The sequence below is a fragment of the Melospiza melodia genome, chromosome 1 (genome assembly GCF_035770615.1).
Source record: "Melospiza melodia melodia isolate bMelMel2 chromosome 1, bMelMel2.pri, whole genome shotgun sequence".
NCBI lineage: Eukaryota > Metazoa > Chordata > Aves > Passeriformes > Passerellidae > Melospiza > Melospiza melodia.
The window spans coordinates 133,786,860-133,806,908 of record NC_086194.1 but is presented as its reverse complement, the minus strand read 5'-3'; the positions used below and the strand labels follow the sequence as shown (position 1 = coordinate 133,806,908).

The following is a 20,049-nucleotide window of genomic DNA, read 5'->3' as shown; positions in this document are numbered from 1 at the left end:
TAGTTGAGCTATGGTGTTACAGAGAATGCATCTGGGATCTTTCAGAATACTGATATGTTCAGAAAGCTTTGCATCTCTTCCAGTTTGTGATCCTGATGATCCTGTGCATACCCCTCAATTGTGTGTCACACTACTTGCCATATGTATTTTGACTGTGTGTGTTTCACTATAATTTTCCTAGGAAAAATGGCTTCTCTATCCATCCTGTTGCAGACTTTTTCAGGAATGTGTCCTTGGTGGATACTGAGGCTGTACATTGCTTTTTGGCTTACAATGGAAAGTGTTCTGCACTTGCTGAAGCTTAAGTTTTATATTTTTGTCTTAAGAATCTATAGATGTATCGTTGGCTTTAGGGCTTCCATATTCCATGTTGTGTATAATAGTTAATAGCATAAAGGAGTTTTTAATTACAATATTGGCAATAATAGAATAAAAATATTTCACTGATGAAATTATTAGGAAAACTGAAATACGTAGGCTGTAAAGAACCAGTGCCTGTTTCTGACTGGTAAGATACAGTTGACTATGCTCTACATAGGACTTTGGGGTAGGTGAACATTTAGTATTTATGTGTTTACAAATGATGCTTTTCTGAAACTTAATGGAAGATCTCCTTGATTTTCTGCAATTTTTGCTTAAGATTTAGTAGTATATATTTTGAATCGTTACAAATAATAAGGCTGATTTTTTAAAGTTCTTGTTTTGCCTTGTGATTTTGAATTAATTTTTAATATTAACAGTTCTGGTTATCATTTGATATTTATTTCTTGTTTTATAACTTGCAGGCCTCCAATAGTCAAGCTTCGCCACAATCTGCTACCACGCCAAGGACGGAAAGTGCTACAGGAACCGCAATTGCTACCTCTTCAAGAACTCCTCCATCACTCAGTCTTCAGGGTCCCCTGTGTCCTCCTGTGTGTCCCCCAGCTCCATTGGAAGAATTGTCTCCAGACAGCATTGATGCTCACACGTTCGATTTTGAAACTATTGCCCATCCAAACTTGGAGCAAGCTCTTAAGCAAGGATCATTAGACTTGGATTCATTGGCAGAGAGCCCAGAATCTGACTTTATGTCAGCAGTAAATGAATTTGTAATAGAAGAAAATCTAGTGTCTCCTAATGTCGTAAGTGACCCACAAAGCCCAGAAATGATGGTGGAATCTCTTTATTCTTCAGTTATCAATGCAATAGACAGTAGGCGTATGCAAGATACAAGTTCTTGTGTAAAGGATGTTTCAGTAGAAAATGCTTCTCTCAGTGTTTGTGTGGAGAAGTGTAGAGTTATTGCACAAGACTCGAAGGTACATTTAAGAGGTATAAAAGAAGATCTTTGCCATTTCAAAACACTTGTACAAAGAGAACAGTGTGACTTTTCTAATTCTTTAAAATGTACTTCCTTAGAAATAGTAAATACGATTGAAAAGGTAAAGCTTTCACTTGAAAAAACGCTAAATGATAAACATCAAAATGAATTACAGTCTTTGAGAAGTGAGTATGAATCTAAAATTAACAAATTACTGGAGGATGGTGAAGAAAGTAAAAAGAAAATCAAAAAGTTAAAAGGTGACCTGTTAGGTCTTGAGGAAGTTCTTCAGAATAAGAATGATGAATTTGCAATAGTAAAGAATGAGAAAGAAGCTGTGGTTTGCCTTCAGAATGAAAAAGACCAGAAATTACTTGAATTGGAATGCCAAATGGAGACACAAAATTCTGAAATCAAGGAGCTGAGGCAGTCACGTGAAATTGTACTTGAAGACTTGAAAAAACTTCATGTTGAAAACAACGAGAAACTACAACTCCTGAGGGCAGAACTTGAGAGTTTAGAGCAAAGCCATTTAAAAGAACTGGAAAGCAACCTACAAGCCAGGCATTTACAGGAATTTGAGAAGGTCCTAGCTGAGCACAAGGACTGTTTGGATAAGTTAAAAAAAGAGAACGAGCATAGACTTGAACAAATGCAGGAATCTCATGAGGTAGTTATGAAAGAGAAACAACAACAAGTAGAAGAGTTACAACTGAAGGTTTCAGATCTGTCTGATTTGAGGTGCAAACTAGAAGTTGAACTTGCCCTGAAAGAGGCAGAAACTGATGAAATGAAGCTTCTTTTGGAAGAAAGCAGAAATCAGCAACAAGAGACCTTAAGATCTCAGGTTGACAAGGAAACTGAAAGCTTAAGAAAGGAGATAGATAAATTAAACAATAAAATACAAATCAGCAGTGATGAACATCAAGTGGGCTTATCAGAACTAAGGACTCTGATGACAATTGAGAAAGATCAGTGTATTTCTGAGCTAGTAAATAGGTATGAAGAAGAATCAAATTTGCTTAGAACTGAGTTAAATAAAGTAACGCTTCTTCATCAAAAAACTGCTGAGGCAGAAAAAAGACTTTCAGAGCAAATAACAGAACTGCAAAGTAAGTTAGAGTTGGAAATGACTGCCCTAGAGAAGGAAAAAACAGAAAAATTGTCTCTCTGTGAGCAGCAGGAAAAATATGAAGCTATTATCCATAAGCTAAAGGAAGAGAAAGAACTGTTAATATCTAACCAAGAACAAGACAGGCAGTTGCTCATTCAGAAGCTCAATTGTGAAAAAGAGGATGCAGTACAAAGTGCTTGTAAAGAGTTGGAATTACAGAGGGAAGCTGCTGAAAAAGGGCTTTTGGAAAAAATACTACAACTTGAGATGCAAGTGAATCAGAGGTACTGTAAGAATTAAGTTACTGTGTTTTCCTAGTATTTTAATCAATATGGTATATTTATTACATGCTGTGCAGTAACTAAGATTGTTGTATTTGTAATAGTGTTTATCTGTATTGGTTTCTATATTCACATTTCAAAATATTTATAGGTAGTGGTGTTCTCATTTCTGTAGTTCATTTCAAGGACTGTAAAATATGTTACACAGGATTATTTCAAGACAGCAACGAAGGTTTTATATTTCAGTCATGTTGAAGGAGTGTTTTCACAGTAGCAAATTGCAATTTTGATGGTCTCAGCCCCTCTCTTTTCCCATCCTTGCTCTGCTAGCACTGTGGGAGCATGCAGTGGCTGGCTTTTGGGTAGCCTGGTAACTTTCCTTATTGGCTAACTGTACACCAGCTTGGTGATAATGGGGCATGAAAACTTGTGTGGGAGTTTATACAGGATTGACTGAGAGCTGTCCCATGGCCACATGCACTTCCAATGACCTTGCTGCCCCACTTACCTATTTCAGTGTCTTCAGTTTGAGTTTCATAATGAAACACAAAGGTGCCACATACTCTTAAATAACATCCTAACATCACCATTTTTCTTTGTTAAGTTCTGGAGAGATTTTTCCATTTTAAAAATATGCTTTTCCCTAGCCAAGAATGCGTAGAATTACTCTTTCTATTGTATCTTACATACTTAGGAGTTTGTAATGCCTGCCAGCAGCCTACATTATGTTGTTATAGAATGGAAATAGTAGAATTTTTCCATGTGACTAAGGCTTAGCAACAGTATTTTTTTTAAATGCTAGCATTTATCATTTATGGTCGTGTGGTGTGAATCAATGCAGCAGATCAATCTTGTTTGTAAAATATCTTAATAGAGAAATTTTTTCCCAGGTATTAGGCTATACCAAGTATGTGAAATGGGAAAAGACCAATAAAATTGACAAAATTGACATAAAAGCAAGAATATTGCAAAAAATGAGTACAGACTTAAGTTAGCTTTTAAATTTTTAGTATCAAGGTACTGTTAAAAGAAAAAAAGATAGGAGAAGGGAGGTCATGCAGAGTCCAACAGCATAGTCATAGTCCAAGGGAAATGAGAATATCTGCTTCACTGGAATTGTCTGCTACCTCAGGATTTTCATGTGCAAGCAAGTGCATGATTATGTGGTGTTTTGTTAGTGCCTGTGTTTGCTTGTCAGTGTATAAAGAAATGCATCAAGATAATATTGCTTCTTTGAATTAAGTTTGGGATAATGAAATCTAAGAACAGCCCTTCTTAATTGAAGAAAATATTCTCTCAATGAAATATGGTGTGATGAGAAGAAAAAAAGATAAATTCTGCATTCTTTTCATTTTCTGTGTATTTATGCATTGTAGAAATTTGAAGAACTTGACTCAACAGGAAAAAGATGTAGCTGTGTCATCAGACTTTTTTAAAAATCCACCTACACTTAACTTTCAACTTGTGATTACAGCTGTGTGTATTCTTATCCAAACTGGATAAAACAGATAATGTATTTCAAAGAAATATTATCTGTTTCAATCCAAAGAAGTGCTGTTAGTTTGTTACAAAGTTCTGTAAAGTAATTTAAGTTTTAGTGTGACATTGAAATATATTTAGCCTCCTCAGGCTTCTTTTTATGCCTTTGTTCTGCTGTTATTTTTTTTTCTCTAGGAATCAAGATATATACTATGTTTTTATCTCCAGAGTGCTTATATGTCGAGTAAATCTGTCCTAAGATTTCAAAGTCACTATTTACTTGTTTGATTTTTGCATTCTTAAAACCCCAAGCTATGTCAATAACTCAGGTTGATTTGTTATTCTCACTCATTGTTTAGCAGTTGTAATGGTAGACAACAACTTTTATTTGGCATGTGACTATATGTTTGTTGTTTTCTGCAAGAGTAATGTTACGTAAGCCATTCAGAAGGTACAGATGAAGAGACAGATTGTTAAATTTTACCTGGGTACTGTACTGGTGTCAGGAATTTAGGGTTTTCCATGGAAATTAACAAAAATATTAAGAGGCAACAAAGGAATGTTTGCTATCCATGCATTACCACAGTATAAAAATTAACATAGTTTGGTGTGTCTGAAAATCAAGTCATTTTGATTAAGAAAGATAGTAAAACTGCAAGGCATTTGTGGTTTCATTTCCTCTTTCTGCACTATGTAGTAGTGTAAAACAGTAGAGAAAACCACAATATCTTTAATGACTTGTTAAGCATTTTGAAGCAGTTTTCTGGTTAGTTAAAATATCTATAATACTCTAAAGAATGTTAAAAGTAGAATAGGAATCCCAACTGCTTTAAAGATGGAATTAGTGCTTTGGTATGTTGCAGTCTTGGTATTGCCCAGCCACTTCTGTCACACCACCATATGTAGTGGAGCTTCACAGAGTGCATGTCCTCTCTCTCCTAGCTAGGCTTCCCTTAGAAATAAATTGAAATTTAATCAAGCATGAAAATGTTTACTTGGTGGCACAAAAAAAAATATTTGCCTGAGTGTTTCATGACTTTGTTTTCTCTGCTTATTTTACTTCTGACTTCTAGAATGTCAGAGGCTGTTTAGCTACTCTTGAGAACTTCAGTTGGCTTTTAGAGCTCTTTTATTTAGAGCTTCTTATGGGCTTTTTGAGTGCTTAGCTGCTGCATAATAATTTGTATATTCAGTATATCCCCATGTGGTAAAACAAGTAACAGTGTTGTTAAGTACATTCATCTTAGAGCAATGCAAGTGTTTGCTTGCAAAGAAACCCCACATATCTGAAGATATGTGCTTTTGGTATCTTGAAAATAATAAAGTTAGCCATTGTCACTGTTGCTGTAGTTGACAAGACCTTTTCAGAGTAAGTATTTAAACCTACTGCCTGGTAGAGTGATGAGGTATGAGAACTGGTAATGTGCTAGCATCCTTTGCAGAGCAGCAATATCTTTTACTTGGCTGTCATTTGCAAGCAGTAGTGCAGGCAATCCATCTGAGAGGCAGATGATTTCTGCTTTGGTTTAGTTCAGCTAAGAGCTTTGGGTTTAAATATTATAAGTTTTAATGTCAATATGGTTTTAATATGATTCTGGTGCAGATGAATAATAGAAACTTAAAATAATACAATTTTTCACAATTGTTGCCCAACAACAGGGTTTCTCTATTCTAAAGTTCTTCAGAGGCATTCTTGATAACTCAAGCCAAAGCACAGAAGAGTGTAGTTAGTTTTGCTTCAGTGATGAGAAAAACTTGGCTTATGTAACATTGTGTCAAAAGCCATTTAAGGTCATTATCCTGCCTTTGTGACTGTTGATGGTTTCCTTCTTTTATGATCATCACTGCTGTCCTCCAGATTCTGCAATCCGGAGTTTTGAGTTTCACATCTGGATGCCTTAGCATCAGATTTCCGCTGAATTATTTTCCTTATGTGATATTTCTGAAGGCTTTGCATTTTGACATACTAAGTATTTTTGTGAAGTTGATAGTTTCTTTTTACCACTTTCCTGACTTTGTTACATTACTAAAAGTATAAACAAAAGTCCTCCCCCACCACAAAACTTCAAAATTAGAGCCAGCATGCTATGCTAAAAACAGAGAAAACTCGAGTAAGAATTGGTGAGATGCTCATGATTAAAAAGTAGAACTGAAGTTAGTAATGGTTTATTTATAATGTAGTATTTATTAAATATTTCAGAAATAATGTCTCAAAATGAACATCTGACTTTTTGTGTGTATGTTTATTTCATGTATTGTGGGGCTTGGTATATGCTGCACATTTAAAGCCTAAACATTTTCTTTTAAGTCCTCCTGCTGAATCATCTGCTGAATCAAACTTAGTTGCTGAACTTCAGGAGAAGCTTCAGGAAGAAAAAATGAAATTCTTAGAGCAACTTGAAGAACAAGAGAAAAGAAAAAATGAAGAAATGCAGAACATCAGAACATCACTCACTGCAGAGCAGCAGGTAAAGCTGAATTTTTTAAAAATTATTTTTGCTCCCGGGACAATTGTGTTCTTTTGCTGCTTTGAAGTTAGAGTACGGTTTTCTCTTTTGCTCTGTAACACTTGCACATTCTAAACTTGTGTGATTTTCTGAAGCCAGGATATGATGTGTTAATGTAATCAAACATTTAAGCATTAAGGAAAAAAATACAACAAAGAAACAAACAAAAAAACTCCACTAGAAAAAAAAAAAAAAAACAGAAGGCAAAACCAATTACCAAACAACTGGCAATCCATATTCAGTTTTTGTGACTTCTTTTGCTGAAGTGCTTGGAATCTATATTCATTCATCTCTTTAACTGCAGAAAGAGATCAGGTATTAAAAAATTTGTGGACAACACAAAATTAATTATTTGAAATACTAATTGATCTGGAATCAATTAGTATTTCACTAGCTTTTAAAGTATATTACCATGGACAGGTGGTGTTTTGAGGTTCAAAGCATAAACATATTGTATTTTGAGGTTCAAGCAATGTATGTTGCATTTTACGTAATAAACTTAAAGCCACTGTGTAGTCCTTATCTTGATAAAAGTCACATTGCACTGGATTATTATTTTACATATGAATCCACACATTTTTTCCTTTCAAAATATCTTGGGGCTCTTAGTTTCTGTAGAGGAGTCTCAAGTTCTTAAATTAAATCTGTTAGTAACAGCTATTATCTGCAGCTTTGTTGCATTTAAACACTGAGAAAGGATTTTCTGTTTTAAGCACTTCTCCCTACTGTAGCTGTGGTAGGATCACATAAGGACATAGAGACAAGGGTGGTGATCAGCCAGCTTGGTGAATGAATGCAATTAATCACTTGATACAGGGAGTAGGGAACACAAAATTGCAGATGACTATAAAGAAAGGGGTCTTACTGCAATTGGGCTACAGGCATTAATGCTGAAGTTAGCCTTACATAGTAGATCTAATAGGAAATTTTTTCCTAGATTGGTAATAATTTGATTTATTTTTCCAATATTCCTTAGTATTCCATTTTCCTCATTATCTAAGAGTATTCTTCATTTCTTGAACAGAGTGTGGAAGGGAAGGTTCTGAGGCATTGGCAGCAAATTCCAGGGAAAGCTGGATCTTTTTAAAAAAAAACAACAAACAATGAACAACCCCAAAATAGACCCCAACCAAAGCAAACAAACACTCCAAACCCAGAAAAAGGGTGTATCAGTCAGTGCTGACAGTTTACTTCGCTGCCTCTGCTCATTACTGAATACTTTGTCTATTTAGTCTTGCCTTTGTCTTTTTTGGGTTTTGTTTTTCTTTTTCCTCTGGGAAGTTTCCTCAGAGGTGTCACTTATGCTTTTGTTATGTAGACATATAACAAAGTTATATATATGCATAGATGTTATATATATGTATATAACAGAGTTATGTTATGCAGACATTTAACAAAGGCTGCTGTGCCCTATGTAAGTTGTGTAGCCCACCAAATAGTTTGCATTTTAAGAGTTGATAGGCATATATCAAGAGAATCTTCAAAGTCACAGAAGAATTAAAAGTAATTTGAAATATCCTTTTAGTAGATGGTTTTTAGTAGGTTTTGTCTGTCTCTTCAGCAGCACCCTAAGAGTTAAAGGGCACAATGATCAGTAGAAGTACTGAAGAACTGGAAAGATTTGTTAGACTGGTACTGAAGGCTATGCTGGCCACTTCTTATGTTCACCTATTCAAGCTATTAACCAGGATTCCTGTGTATCTTTTGCAATAATTAATTGTTCACTGAAGAATTAATGCATGACTTGAAATGTATTTTTATTTCAATTTATAGTGTTTTCATAAGGGTATTTTTTCTTTTTCATTTTATGCAACATATCTGGATGCAGTTCAGCTTTATCTTAATAATATGAACCCTTCAAGTAACTGTTTTAAATATAGAATGCTCAAGTAATTTACATTAACTGGAATAAAAAGTATTAAAGAAAAATCAACAACTTATGGTTTTTAATAATTATTTTTTGCTGTACTGCTTGAATGTATCAGGCTTGAGGGAATGAGACAGTTAAAAATAAAATTAATTACTAAAAAATTTTAAAGAAAAACATAAAAATAAAATGTACTGACATTTTATTTCTTCACCAAAGCAATAAGTAAAAAAGTTTTGATTTCTTCTTTTATTGTAGAAAACTGAAATGCATGCTGTCTTTTTGTACTATCTTGCATTACATTCTTATAGTATGTTCCTTATTTCAGTAATACTTCCTCTCTGTTTTCAGACCAACTTTAACACTGTTCTGGCAAGAGAGAAAATGAAAAAAGAAAACATAATTAATGATCTTAGTGACAAATTAAAAGTGCTTACACAACAGCAAGAAAAAGATAAGGGTAAGCAAAGTTCTGAGGAAGTTTCATCCTTTCTAATAGGACTGTTCCATTCCATTTGCAGATTGGCTTTGATCCTTGGTGTTGCTGTAATTAAAAGAAATTCTGTTTGTTTATGTCATAGATTTGATTGAAACACTTTCTGAAGATAGAGCTCGCTTACTTGAGGAGAAGAAGAAACTTGAAGAAGAAGTTAATAAACTGAGAAGTAGTAATTTTTCTCCATCAACCTACTTGGCAGCAGCATCAGAAGCTTGTGGAGCCTGTGCAGCTGATGTGCCCACAGACACAGAGAGATTGGTTGCTGACTTTGGGGCTGAGGGGAGAATGGATTCCACGATGGAAACCAGTATGATGGCTGTGCAGTAAGTATGGAGCATTAGAGCAGAAATAAAGCATGCTCTTATTCTGGAAATGTGTGCTCTTGGGCAGTGTTAAGTACAGATGAGCGTGTTTAACTCTCCTGCCTTTGGTGCTCTTCCTGAAAATATTCTTTTAAACATACATGTACATACAGTTGTGGTGTCACAATCATTAGGAATGTGTGGGTTTGATGACTTTCAAGTATGCAGCTTCAAGGTGGAACTTGGCCTCACAATCATGATGTAAAAGAATATACTTAAGTATTCAAAACTTAAGTCAAACAGAAGGAAAATTGTAATGGTGAATGCACTGGGAGGCTGCATTTTACTGACATATCTTTTGAACAATGTCTCACTTTCATGCCACTAGCATTGTAAAGAACCCCAGGCTTCTCCTCCATACCTTTCACAGAAGTAAGAAACCTGACTGGCAACCACACAAGAGGAGCAAGGTTTTTATCAGAGGACAAGAGCAAAATAGTTAGATGTACTTACATTGACTTTAGTCAGTGTGCATCACAACCAATGCTGCCTAACCCAGAGTCACATACCCAGAGCACTTAACAGCTTTGTAGAAGTAAAAATGAAAACTTGTCCTTGCCAAGCTAAACTTGCTCTGATAATAAAACCAGGAAGTACCCCATATTTTAAAAAAGAGCTCTTACAGTAATCATTATAGCCCTGCACTTTCAAAACAGATGTACAGAAAAAAATTTAGGGTGAGCTTGTGAACAAAAAAATTATGACCCAATGTATGATTAGACAGAAACTTTCACAGGTTTCTGTTGACTGCTTCCTATTGCATGAGAGCTAAACAGCCTTTTAACTGAAATGAAGTAATGATTAGTATGGTTTGTTTATTTCTAATCTGTTAGTTTTCTGATAATTTTGATTGGATTTATAGCATGTTTCATCCCAAAACTTGTCTGTTTTCTCAACCAAATCGGTTTGGGCTAGAAAATCATTGTTTCTTCCCTATTTAAACTGCTTTTAAAGTACATTATAACTGTTTTAGGAATTACTGTTGATGTTCTTAAGCAATTACTTGGGCTGTTAGCATTTATTTTATCATGCTGCAGTACTCAGTTTATCCCACAGATGAAAGGCAACAAGTAGCAAGTTCACATTAGTGTCTCTACCAGAGAGTACCAGGGCACTTCAGAATACTCCCCAGTAGCTTTTTAGTTGCAGACCAGGAAGATGGGACATGATAGAGCTGAACTGCAATATCAGGGATTAACTGTCAAAGCATGTGGGGCTGTATCATTCATCCTGGTGTCTTGAAAACAATGCAAAATACGAAGAAATGCCCTGATGTAGGTTGATAAACTAATCAGTGGCTGAAAATTCACTGGCTTGTTGCGACAAAGAACCTCTTTGGTTAAAGAGAAGGAAGAAAAAAAATCCAAAACCCCATCCAGAAATATCAATGCTGATTCCTAAGTGTCTTTCTATGATGTTTCTTCTGTGCTAGCAAATATATAACACTCTCCACTGAGTGAAGATAACAGGTCAGTGTGGAAAAGACAATTTTTGATTATTAAAAAAAGGTTAGTTTTTAACCTGTCCATTTTCTTTCTCTTTTAGTGAAAATGTTCATATGTCTGAAGAAAAGCAGAGGATAATGTTGCTAGAAAGAGTGAGTAGATTGTTTGTTTGTGAGGTTAAGTACTTCTGACTAAGTATTTAAAAGTATGTACATGTGAAGTTGTGCTGTGGTCCATTATATGCTCTGATGCATCATATTGTCTGCAGAGATTATCAATATGATTTCAGGGAATCTTTTTTCATTTTACTTTTGGATCACTGTAATTCACTGAAATAATTCAAGATAACTATTAAAACATTGCTCTTGGCCTATCCTTGTTATGTTTATGTGGGTTTTGGTACAAGTGACTGATCTGTCACTCTTTTTAGGAATGACAGATCATTGATACAGAGAATTTATAGAGAAAAAAAGTTAGAGCTCCTTTTCCTAATTAAGAAATACAAAACAGCTGGACAGGATTTAAGATTGATTTGCCAGTTTCTCATAAAAATGGGTAATTTTTCCTCATAGGCTGTCTTCTTGGTAAAATGTGAGATTAACCTCTAGTAGTTATGCTGGAGTATTTCAGATTCTAGTAATTTTTAACTGGCCAGTCATATCTAACTTCATCTCAGTTGTCTTTGAAGTTGACCTTTTTTTTTAAAAAAAAAAAAGGTGTCATTAGTTTCCAACTTTTTAGGATCACTTGGACTGAAAACTGGAACCAAATAAAGAATGGGAATGCTTTCTGTTAATGGATTGTGACACTGTATGAAGCAACTGCCTGGGTGTTTCTGACTATGAGCATGTACATGCTTTTTTCTGTCATTTGATTGCAAAGGATTTGTCATGGGTAGAACCTATAACATAATAATATATTACATTTCTTTTGCTGTTCTATCATTTACATGTTTTTCTAACTGAAAGAGAAGTATGACTATGCAGGTACAATCATAGCATGAAGGTTTGTAGCACTAGGATAATTCCTAGACTTCAAGGGGTTTTTTGCATGTCTTTGTTCAAAAGATGCTTTGATAATTGTTTTAGAACTGAAGGATGTAGCATTGTACAAGTAGTTGGTCTCTAGTCATATTAGAACTTTAAAAAAAAAGTTTGTACTATATGAAGTATAATATCCAGTTAATCAGATTAAGTTTTTCTTTTAGACTTTGCAGTTGAAAGAAGAGGAAAATAAGAGATTGAATCAAAGATTGGTAAGTATTTGTGCAATCCATTTTTTAAGCCTCATGAAAAAGTAAGAAAAGCTTAAAAATGTTAAGTTTGTTAATATGTAACTTTTTTTTATTAATTTAAAAAATATTTAAAGTGTTAAGGCAAGTGGTGGATAGGGAACCTGATAACCTTCGAGAGATTACATGAGCTTAGTCTTCTCATGGAAAAAGATTCACAGGACTGAGAAGTGACTTCTTCCCAAAGAGCGCAGACCATCCAGAGTTGGGGTAGTGGGGTGGTAATTTCCAGGGCACCATGACTCAGCTTTCAGCAGCAGTAGATTCAAGGCCAGTTTACATGAATATAAATATGCCTACACTTTAAGCATAATTGGGAGTGTTAACAATAACTTACAGATTGTTTTGGGAAAACTGCACCTGCCACCTTAGTAAGGTGTGAAACTGTAATTCTGCCTAGTAGCTGGAAATGCAGGCAGGCACCATATAAAATGCTACAGTAAATGCCTATGGAAGGAAAAATAATTTAGTGACAGAGTGCCCTTGATTCCTGTAGTATAAATTCTTCTTCTTTTATTTATTCCCTCTTTGTCCATGCTAGCAGGTCTCAATTTTAAGTCTTAAAAAAATTCCTGTGTGTATAGGAAACAGGCACATCCTTTGGTTGGACTGGCCATGGAGATCACACTTTCTTTAAGTGACTGGTGATACCTAAAAGTTTGGTAGGAACTGATACCTCTATAGTGGGAAGTTAGACTTCATGCCAGGTGTAGGGAAAGATTGCAAGACATCTAAAAGTATAATTTTTCAAGGATAATTTTTAATTCAGAATGTCAGTGAAATACACAGAATTTATTTAAGTGTAATTTTTACAATAAAAACGCTAAATACACCCAGACAGTTTTGTAAACCTCTCTGTAGATATCTTGTCATATTAGAGTAAAATAAAATGGAAGAAACACTGTGTATGAGACAACTAGAGGATTATTCTTGTTATGATTAATAGAAAGCCATGTAGGAGAAATTGGTGGTTCTTTGGTCTCTAAAGCAATTCAGATTTGATTTTTAAATGGAACTTCATGGCTTTTTAATTCCTTACTTATAAAGTGAGTTTTTACATAGTGAGTTTTTATCATTTATCTCTTCATCCTTCTTTCTCTCTCCCCCTCCTTTTAAATGCACTTCTAAAATTGAGATATGCATCAACACTTCAATATCTATATTTATTTCTATTGAGGTACTTCAGATAAGGAGCTCAGAAGGCATTATGTGTGAAAAAGAAAATCTTCATAGGTCATGGGCTTTTGCAGAAGAACTTTTAGGTTACTTCTACAAGGAACAAAAAGGAGCTCCTTTTAATACATGGAATGTTATTACAGGATTTTTGTTATAGTAAATGAGTTATTGAGAAAGGGAACAATTTTTTTCTATGTACAGGCTATTACAATTGTATTAATAAAATATTCCTTACTAGGTTTTAATGTAATTATTCTCAACATTCTAGTTTGTTCTGTTTTTCTTGAAGTTAGAAGTTAAGGAAAACTACAGAAATCAAGCTATTTTGTGTTTTCATTTAACACTTATTCCAGTTTGAAAAAACAGCAAGAAAATATCTGGTCTATATATCTGAGGAGAACTCTCAAACTCTTCTGTGAACAATCTAAACAAATTTGACAAATTTCATGCTAGCTGTGACTTTTTCAAGAAAGAAAGGTAGCCTCTAAAACTTTTTTTAAAATAAAAAAATAAAAATTAAAAACAAAATTCTGAAGTTGGATCCTGTAAATAAAACTGCTGAAAGTGTCATCAGAATTTGGGAGCATTCTGTGATGCACTGCATTCAATTTGGACCCATTCTTTGAAGAAATGAAGAAAATGAGCTGTGGATAGGCTTCAGGCTCATACGAAAACAGGCTGGTACTGCCTCTGGGGAAGGCAGGGGGCAAGATTGACAATAGGAAGGAAATTCGCTGTAGGGAACAATATCTGAGTTACAGCTGAAAAATCACATGCTGAACTTCAAGTGTGAGCAATCTAGATTTGAATAACATTTATGAATGATCCAGGATGTAGGAATGGGTGGAAAAACTGCAGGACCTACCTCTAGTCAGAGTTTCTGTGGAATAATTATGAATTATCTGTTGTAAGGAGGTTACCAGAGGGTAATGGAACTGATACATTTATGTCTGAGCAGCTTCCCCAGCTACTTGCCTGCCCAGGGGATAAGTGTTCCCTTGGAGATAGAAGTAGTATTAATTACCCATTGTCATTTCTTGTCACAGTTCTCGTAGAAACTTTGTGTGCACTTACGTTTATTTTTAGGTCTAGTTTGTCCTATTGAAGTTGTTCCATGTGCCAGTATTTTATTAATTTAAACAGAATTAAAAGAAAATATACATGTAGGAGATAACTCTTATGTCCAAAACCTTACAGAATTGAACCTTGGTTTGGTCTTAGTAAATCTGACTCCAGTTTTGTTCCAGGGAGTGCTGCCCTGTTGATTACAATAAACTTGAGATTTTATGACTGTAGAAAAACTGAGAGACTATCTTAAGCTCAACATCTAGAGTTTAATTGTAATAAACATGCTTAATCTGTGGTGTTCTGCCATCAGCCTTTTCTGGTGCCAGTGACTTCTCTGTTAGAATGAACACATTTATGATAAGTCTTGTGTATGCCCGGAGTAAATCTTCACTGGCACTGATATGAAAAGTTCTTCCCAGTTTTAAATAATGAGGAAGAAGTTAGTTATGCTGGAACAATTATAATCAAAGGTAGCCATTAAAAAAAAGTACAATAATAAAAACCAAAACCGAACCACAAGTAACCAAACCCACTACAGAACAGGATCACAAAAGTATGGTGGGTTTTCTGAGTGAGTATAAAATCTGCAAGACTAGGCAGTGTTTGAAATCAATGAAAAATCATCTTGCCATGCTCTTACCTGCAATGTACGTTTCATCATAGCTTGCTTAATAGGAAGTATGTACTTAATAGCTTAATAGCTATTCTCTTTTTACTTAATAGCTTTTCTCTTTTTATAGATGTCTCAAAGCATGTCATCAGTATCCTCAAGACATTCTGAAAAAATAGCAATTAGAGAGTAAGTGCATGTTAATTTTCAAATACGTAGATGGATATGCTTGCAATAACATAAATGTATAGTTAATGTTATACTTCTACTGTTCTTGCTTTGTGGTGAAAGGATGCATAGATCACTGTAATTTAGCCATCAGCTATTGAACAGTCCCAGTTGAGCATAAATCAAATTTTATAAAACCTTTTTATAAACAATGAAATGGCCTTTTTGAATTCTCTGTCAGTGACTTTCTTGAATTCCATACTCTGTAGGATTTCTAGCATTCTCTGAGGTTTTTTTTAGATTACTTTTTTGTTTGCTAAAACATAATGATGCTATAGCATCAATCTGTTAGCAGCTGCATTTAGAATTGTTGCTGGAAAAAGAAGTATTCTTGTAAAATGTGAAAGCTTCAGACAACTTTCAATTAATATTAGGCTTATATATTTCTTGAATAATATAAAAATAATCTTTGGAGAAAGAGAGAATCTGCACAGATTTTTCTATTAATGTTTTGTGAATTACACCAGTTTTCATTTTTGATGTAACAAGATCAGGATGTGAAGAATAATTTTTTTCCCTGTAGCATCTGAAAATTGTCCCAAGTGTCTTGGTAGATTTTGAGGAGGAAAATGGTATGACCGAAGAATTCAACTGTCCAGTAGAGACGTTTTTAAGTCAATATAGCTTGTCTTCATAGTAAGTCTAGGCAGAAAAGTTTGGAGTATTGTTTATTTAATCCAAAAATGAACTTTAAAGATGATGACCTAAATTTCTCTAGATTTACTCATTTGATTGTCTTTGTATCTGTAGTCTCCTTCTATTGAGAGGTTTTTCACTTTCTTTGCACTTCCTCCTTTATCCTCAGAGGAGTAGTAATATTTATTCTTAGAGCTCCCTTGTGATCTAATGCTTAATTTGTAGCTAATTTAGATTTCATTTCATTAATGGGTAAATAATTTACTCGCAACACTTTACACTGTGGAACAAGAAGTTTGGAGACAGAAGTTGCTCTCTGAATTCTGTAGTTGAAACTTTGCATGAGAACTTGGTTTTTGTGTTCCCTGGTGTCAGAAAAGTGGAATTTTAAAATGTTTTATGTACAGTTGTCACAGTGTTTCTTTGGTTTTTCATCATTTTATCAAAGGTAAACACTTCATTCCTTACTTGTCTTGTGTGCTTAGAATTTTAAGATTGAAAGCTGCATAAATGTTCTTGCTGTATTTTTCTGTGTTCATATTTTTTTCAGTTTAAAACAACAAAAAAATGTTTGTAAACGCCACTACAGTGATGATTACCTTAAGTACCAGTGGAAAAAAATAGTACAAAATTGAAACACTGGCATTTAGTTAGGTATTTCTGATTGTGTTTTAAAGAAAAAATGAAAGTTATTTTGAGAAAAAGAATCTGAGCTGATGGCTGTAGAACGTTTCAAAAACACTTTTTAAAGGTAGCCTGCTTTTGTTGTCCTCAGAAAATAGGAAATGTATATAAGTTGGCATAGCACGTGGAAATGTCTGCTGCTCTTCAACCTAGTTGGTCTCATGCAATACATGGGGAATAAATGTAGCTTTAGGCTTCTGTGCTGTTTGTTTAGTTAAGTTTCTGTGATTTTCTTTTTTTCCCTAGTTTTCAGGTTGGCGATTTGGTACTCATTATCTTGGATGAAAGGCATGACAACTACGTGTTGTTTACTGTTAGTCCAACCTTGTATTTCTTGCACTCAGAGTCCCTTGCTGCACTGGATCTCAAACCAGGTGAGTGTGGTAAGTGTCAGATTTTTTTCTAATTATTATCTCCTCTTACAACTAACAGTCTTAACTTTCTAACACTAAGTGATTTTTATATGTATGTGATAAATACAAGAAGCATGTAATAGTTGTCCGCTATCTTTATAGCTTTTGCTACTTGTTCTGGTGCAAAGTATTTTTCAAAGCAGAACATTTTAAATTAAAAATTTGTATAGATGTTAATATCTTGGAAAATTGGGAAAAAATATCTGCATCTTCAAAGTAAGCTGTGGGAAAAAAAAAACAGGGAGAATGTGCCTATTTGGTACACACACAGAGTATGTTAACATTCCCATCAGGCTGCTTTACCTACTCAGCATAAATAATAAATAAAAACATGTAGGCAACAGTACATGGGAGTTTGCAATCAGTATTTTTGCTCATATTACCAAATTAAAGTGGTATTTATTATAATATTTTCAGAGAAGACTTCAAGTATTTCTTTATGTTCAAGTTGATGACACATTTACTTTTTTTGTCCCATAATTTTGAAGGATTTTTGTTCGCTTTTTTTTGTCAGCTATCTAAACTTAGCAAAATTGAAATCTTTTTAAATGAGGAAAAATAACAATGCTTTGCACTAAACCATGGGCTCCAATGAATTAATGGAAATGTCTTTAAACAGTCATGTTTTTTTGCAAACCCACCTGTGCTCCCAGCTTTGTAAAAACATCTTAGAATATGCATCAAAAGAAAATTTGTATTAATCCCAACTTACCAGTGAAAGTTTCTGTGTTATTGCATGTCACAAGCTGTGAAATAATTTCCCTGAGCAGACTCTCTGTAGATTGCAGTTATGATGAAAGATGATAGATCTTGAATAGCTGTGTATTGTCCAGAAGACCACTAAGCGCTAACTGGATTGTGAGTCTGCTGTCATCTGTGAAACCTGAGGGGAAAATGCCTGTCTTACTTCCAGACATTCTGACCCACGGCATTAGTAGTGCATATATAGCTGTGTGAAATATGGTAGACTTTTCTTACTGGGTTTTGACATGCATAAGATAAAAGCCATGTCAGTTTGTATGTTACTGTGAGTACTTAATTCACTGACCTGTTTTCAAATGGACTTCGCTTGCTCTGGTCCTTACCAGTTGCTGAATAGAGTTAATCACAAATCTAAGAAAACTGCAGATAAAACAAATATCAAGACCTAACAACTGCCTGAGGGACACATTTGTCTCTGTCTCATTGCTTCAGGAAACTGTCTTGATTCTATTCCTGCATCAGGGAAGTGGGCAAGTGAAATATCAGAACACTTGTGATAGGTTAAAATTGGTGTTGGCCTAGGTACTGCAAGTTATTCTTCTAAGGGCCACCAAAATGTTGCATTTAAATCTGATCTTACTTAATGTTTGTTTATTTATTTAAACTGTTAAAAAAATCTGCTTTTAATGAAAAGATAATGTAATATCCTGGTACCTGTAGTTGCTTATCCAAAATATTGCATACATTTTCTCTTTAGCATCGGGTGCATCTAGGAGACCGTGGGTGCTAGGAAAAGTGATGGAAAAGGAGTATTGCCAGGCAAAAAAGGTAAGAAAATAGTAATGGGAAATCATCTGTGATTAATAGAGAAAAAAGTATATTTTAGTATTTTTAACAGTTATGACAGATTCTCTCTGCATAAGAAGTTGGATGAAAATTGTCCTAAGTTCTGCTATTCCTGCTTTTCTTTTGAGTCAGTGAATAGCAAGAGTAGGGGAACCAGAAGAGTTGAGTGAGCAGTGGGTTGGATATTGGCATCCACACTGTCCAGAGCCTTGCCAGACTCCTAAGGGTCTCCTGAATACTGAGTTGTAGGAATCAGTTTGAGCTTACAAGTACAAAAACCAGTAGAATAATTCCACATTTTAATTTTTTTATTCTTTTTTTGTAGGCACAAAACAGATTCAAAGTTCCTTTGGGTACAAAATTCTACAGAGTGAAAGCAGTACCATGGAACAAGAAAGTATAACACAACAAAGTTTTAGTTCATTCTGTCTCCATTCTTTTTTGACTTGTCCTTCAGTGCTCGTTCATCGCTCCAAATACCAGGCCATCTTTTTATACTGAGGTCATGTGACAAGATACGTCATTGATGTACTGCTTTTACTTTTTAACAGGTGGCATTTTAGAAATTCATCAAAAACTCTGGCCCTAACTGCTTCGATTTTTTTACCCAGATAACTTTAAGAGTGTGGACCAAATGAGTTCATTTTCTCTAAGGGCAACCACATGAAACATGGTTTGTTTGCCATGTTAATTGCCTGTTAAATATACATTAGCTTGTATTTAGATGTTAAATGTTAGTTACCATTATTACCAGCATATGTCCTTTTGTGAAATCATTATCAAAGTACTTGCACTCTTTAACAGATTCTTTATATGTGTAAAATTCATCAACTATTTAAAGAGGGTGTTCATTGCATGCAGATAATCATATAATTTTTCTTCAACATGAGTTTGCCTCAGTAGATGAATAAAAATAACTACTGCAGCTTGTTTCATTACATGAAAATGCTCTTTAATGTTAAAAAACCCTTGTAATTTGATGCACTGATTTTGAAAATCAGTCACAGTTAGATCTGCAATCTTCAAAAGCACTTTCGATGGATTGATCACACAGATTCTGAAGGGAAGACACCTGTGCTGCTTATTCAAGGTGAAGCACTTGTTCTTCCCAACAAAACAGAAGTCTTGTATTAATCTATTTAGAAAAATCATATTGATGAAATTGTATTTCATGGTTGAGTTTCAGGAAAAAACTCATTGTACATTAACCATACAAGAGTCATTTAAGTAACAAATTATTGTAATTGTAAAAGACATGTAGAATTTTAAAACAATAAAGATTTGAAACTGTATGTGTTTGAAGTATTTGTGTGCCTTTTAAATACTATCTCTAGTATTTATTTCATGTTAATCTGTTGCATCTTCTCTGTGGTTTCTCCGGCAGTTTCATTACATAGAAATACCCAAATTTTCTGAGAGGTAGTAATTTTCAAAAGCATTTGGGAATTACAAGAATTACCTTGTAATCATAAAAATGAATTTAAGTAGACAGAAATTTTAATTTTGCCAGCATATTAAATGCATAAATGACATTTTTA

The 20,049-nt window shown here is 34.4% G+C and overlaps 1 protein-coding gene across 2 annotated transcripts in view; it reads left to right on the top strand.

Annotated features, from left to right (window-relative positions):
- RB1CC1 (RB1 inducible coiled-coil 1) overlaps positions 1 to 19,803 on the top strand; it is a 65,902-nt gene extending 46,099 nt beyond the window's left edge. The window contains exons 15-24 of one of the 2 annotated variants that reach the window (XM_063168702.1): positions 786 to 2,701; positions 6,486 to 6,645; positions 8,903 to 9,011; positions 9,133 to 9,373; positions 10,958 to 11,009; positions 12,065 to 12,112; positions 15,133 to 15,191; positions 16,797 to 16,924; positions 18,423 to 18,493; positions 18,837 to 19,803. In XM_063168702.1, the coding sequence (XP_063024772.1) occupies positions 786 to 2,701; positions 6,486 to 6,645; positions 8,903 to 9,011; positions 9,133 to 9,373; positions 10,958 to 11,009; positions 12,065 to 12,112; positions 15,133 to 15,191; positions 16,797 to 16,924; positions 18,423 to 18,493; positions 18,837 to 18,914 (2,862 nt within the window). In that variant the 3' untranslated portion in view covers positions 18,915 to 19,803. Of the gene's footprint in view, positions 1 to 785; positions 2,702 to 6,485; positions 6,646 to 8,902; positions 9,012 to 9,132; positions 9,374 to 10,957; positions 11,010 to 12,064; positions 12,113 to 15,132; positions 15,192 to 16,796; positions 16,934 to 18,422; positions 18,494 to 18,836 lie in introns of both variants that reach the window. The other variant, XM_063168694.1, reaches the window with a different exon arrangement.
- The last annotated feature ends 246 nt before the right edge of the window (positions 19,804 to 20,049 follow it).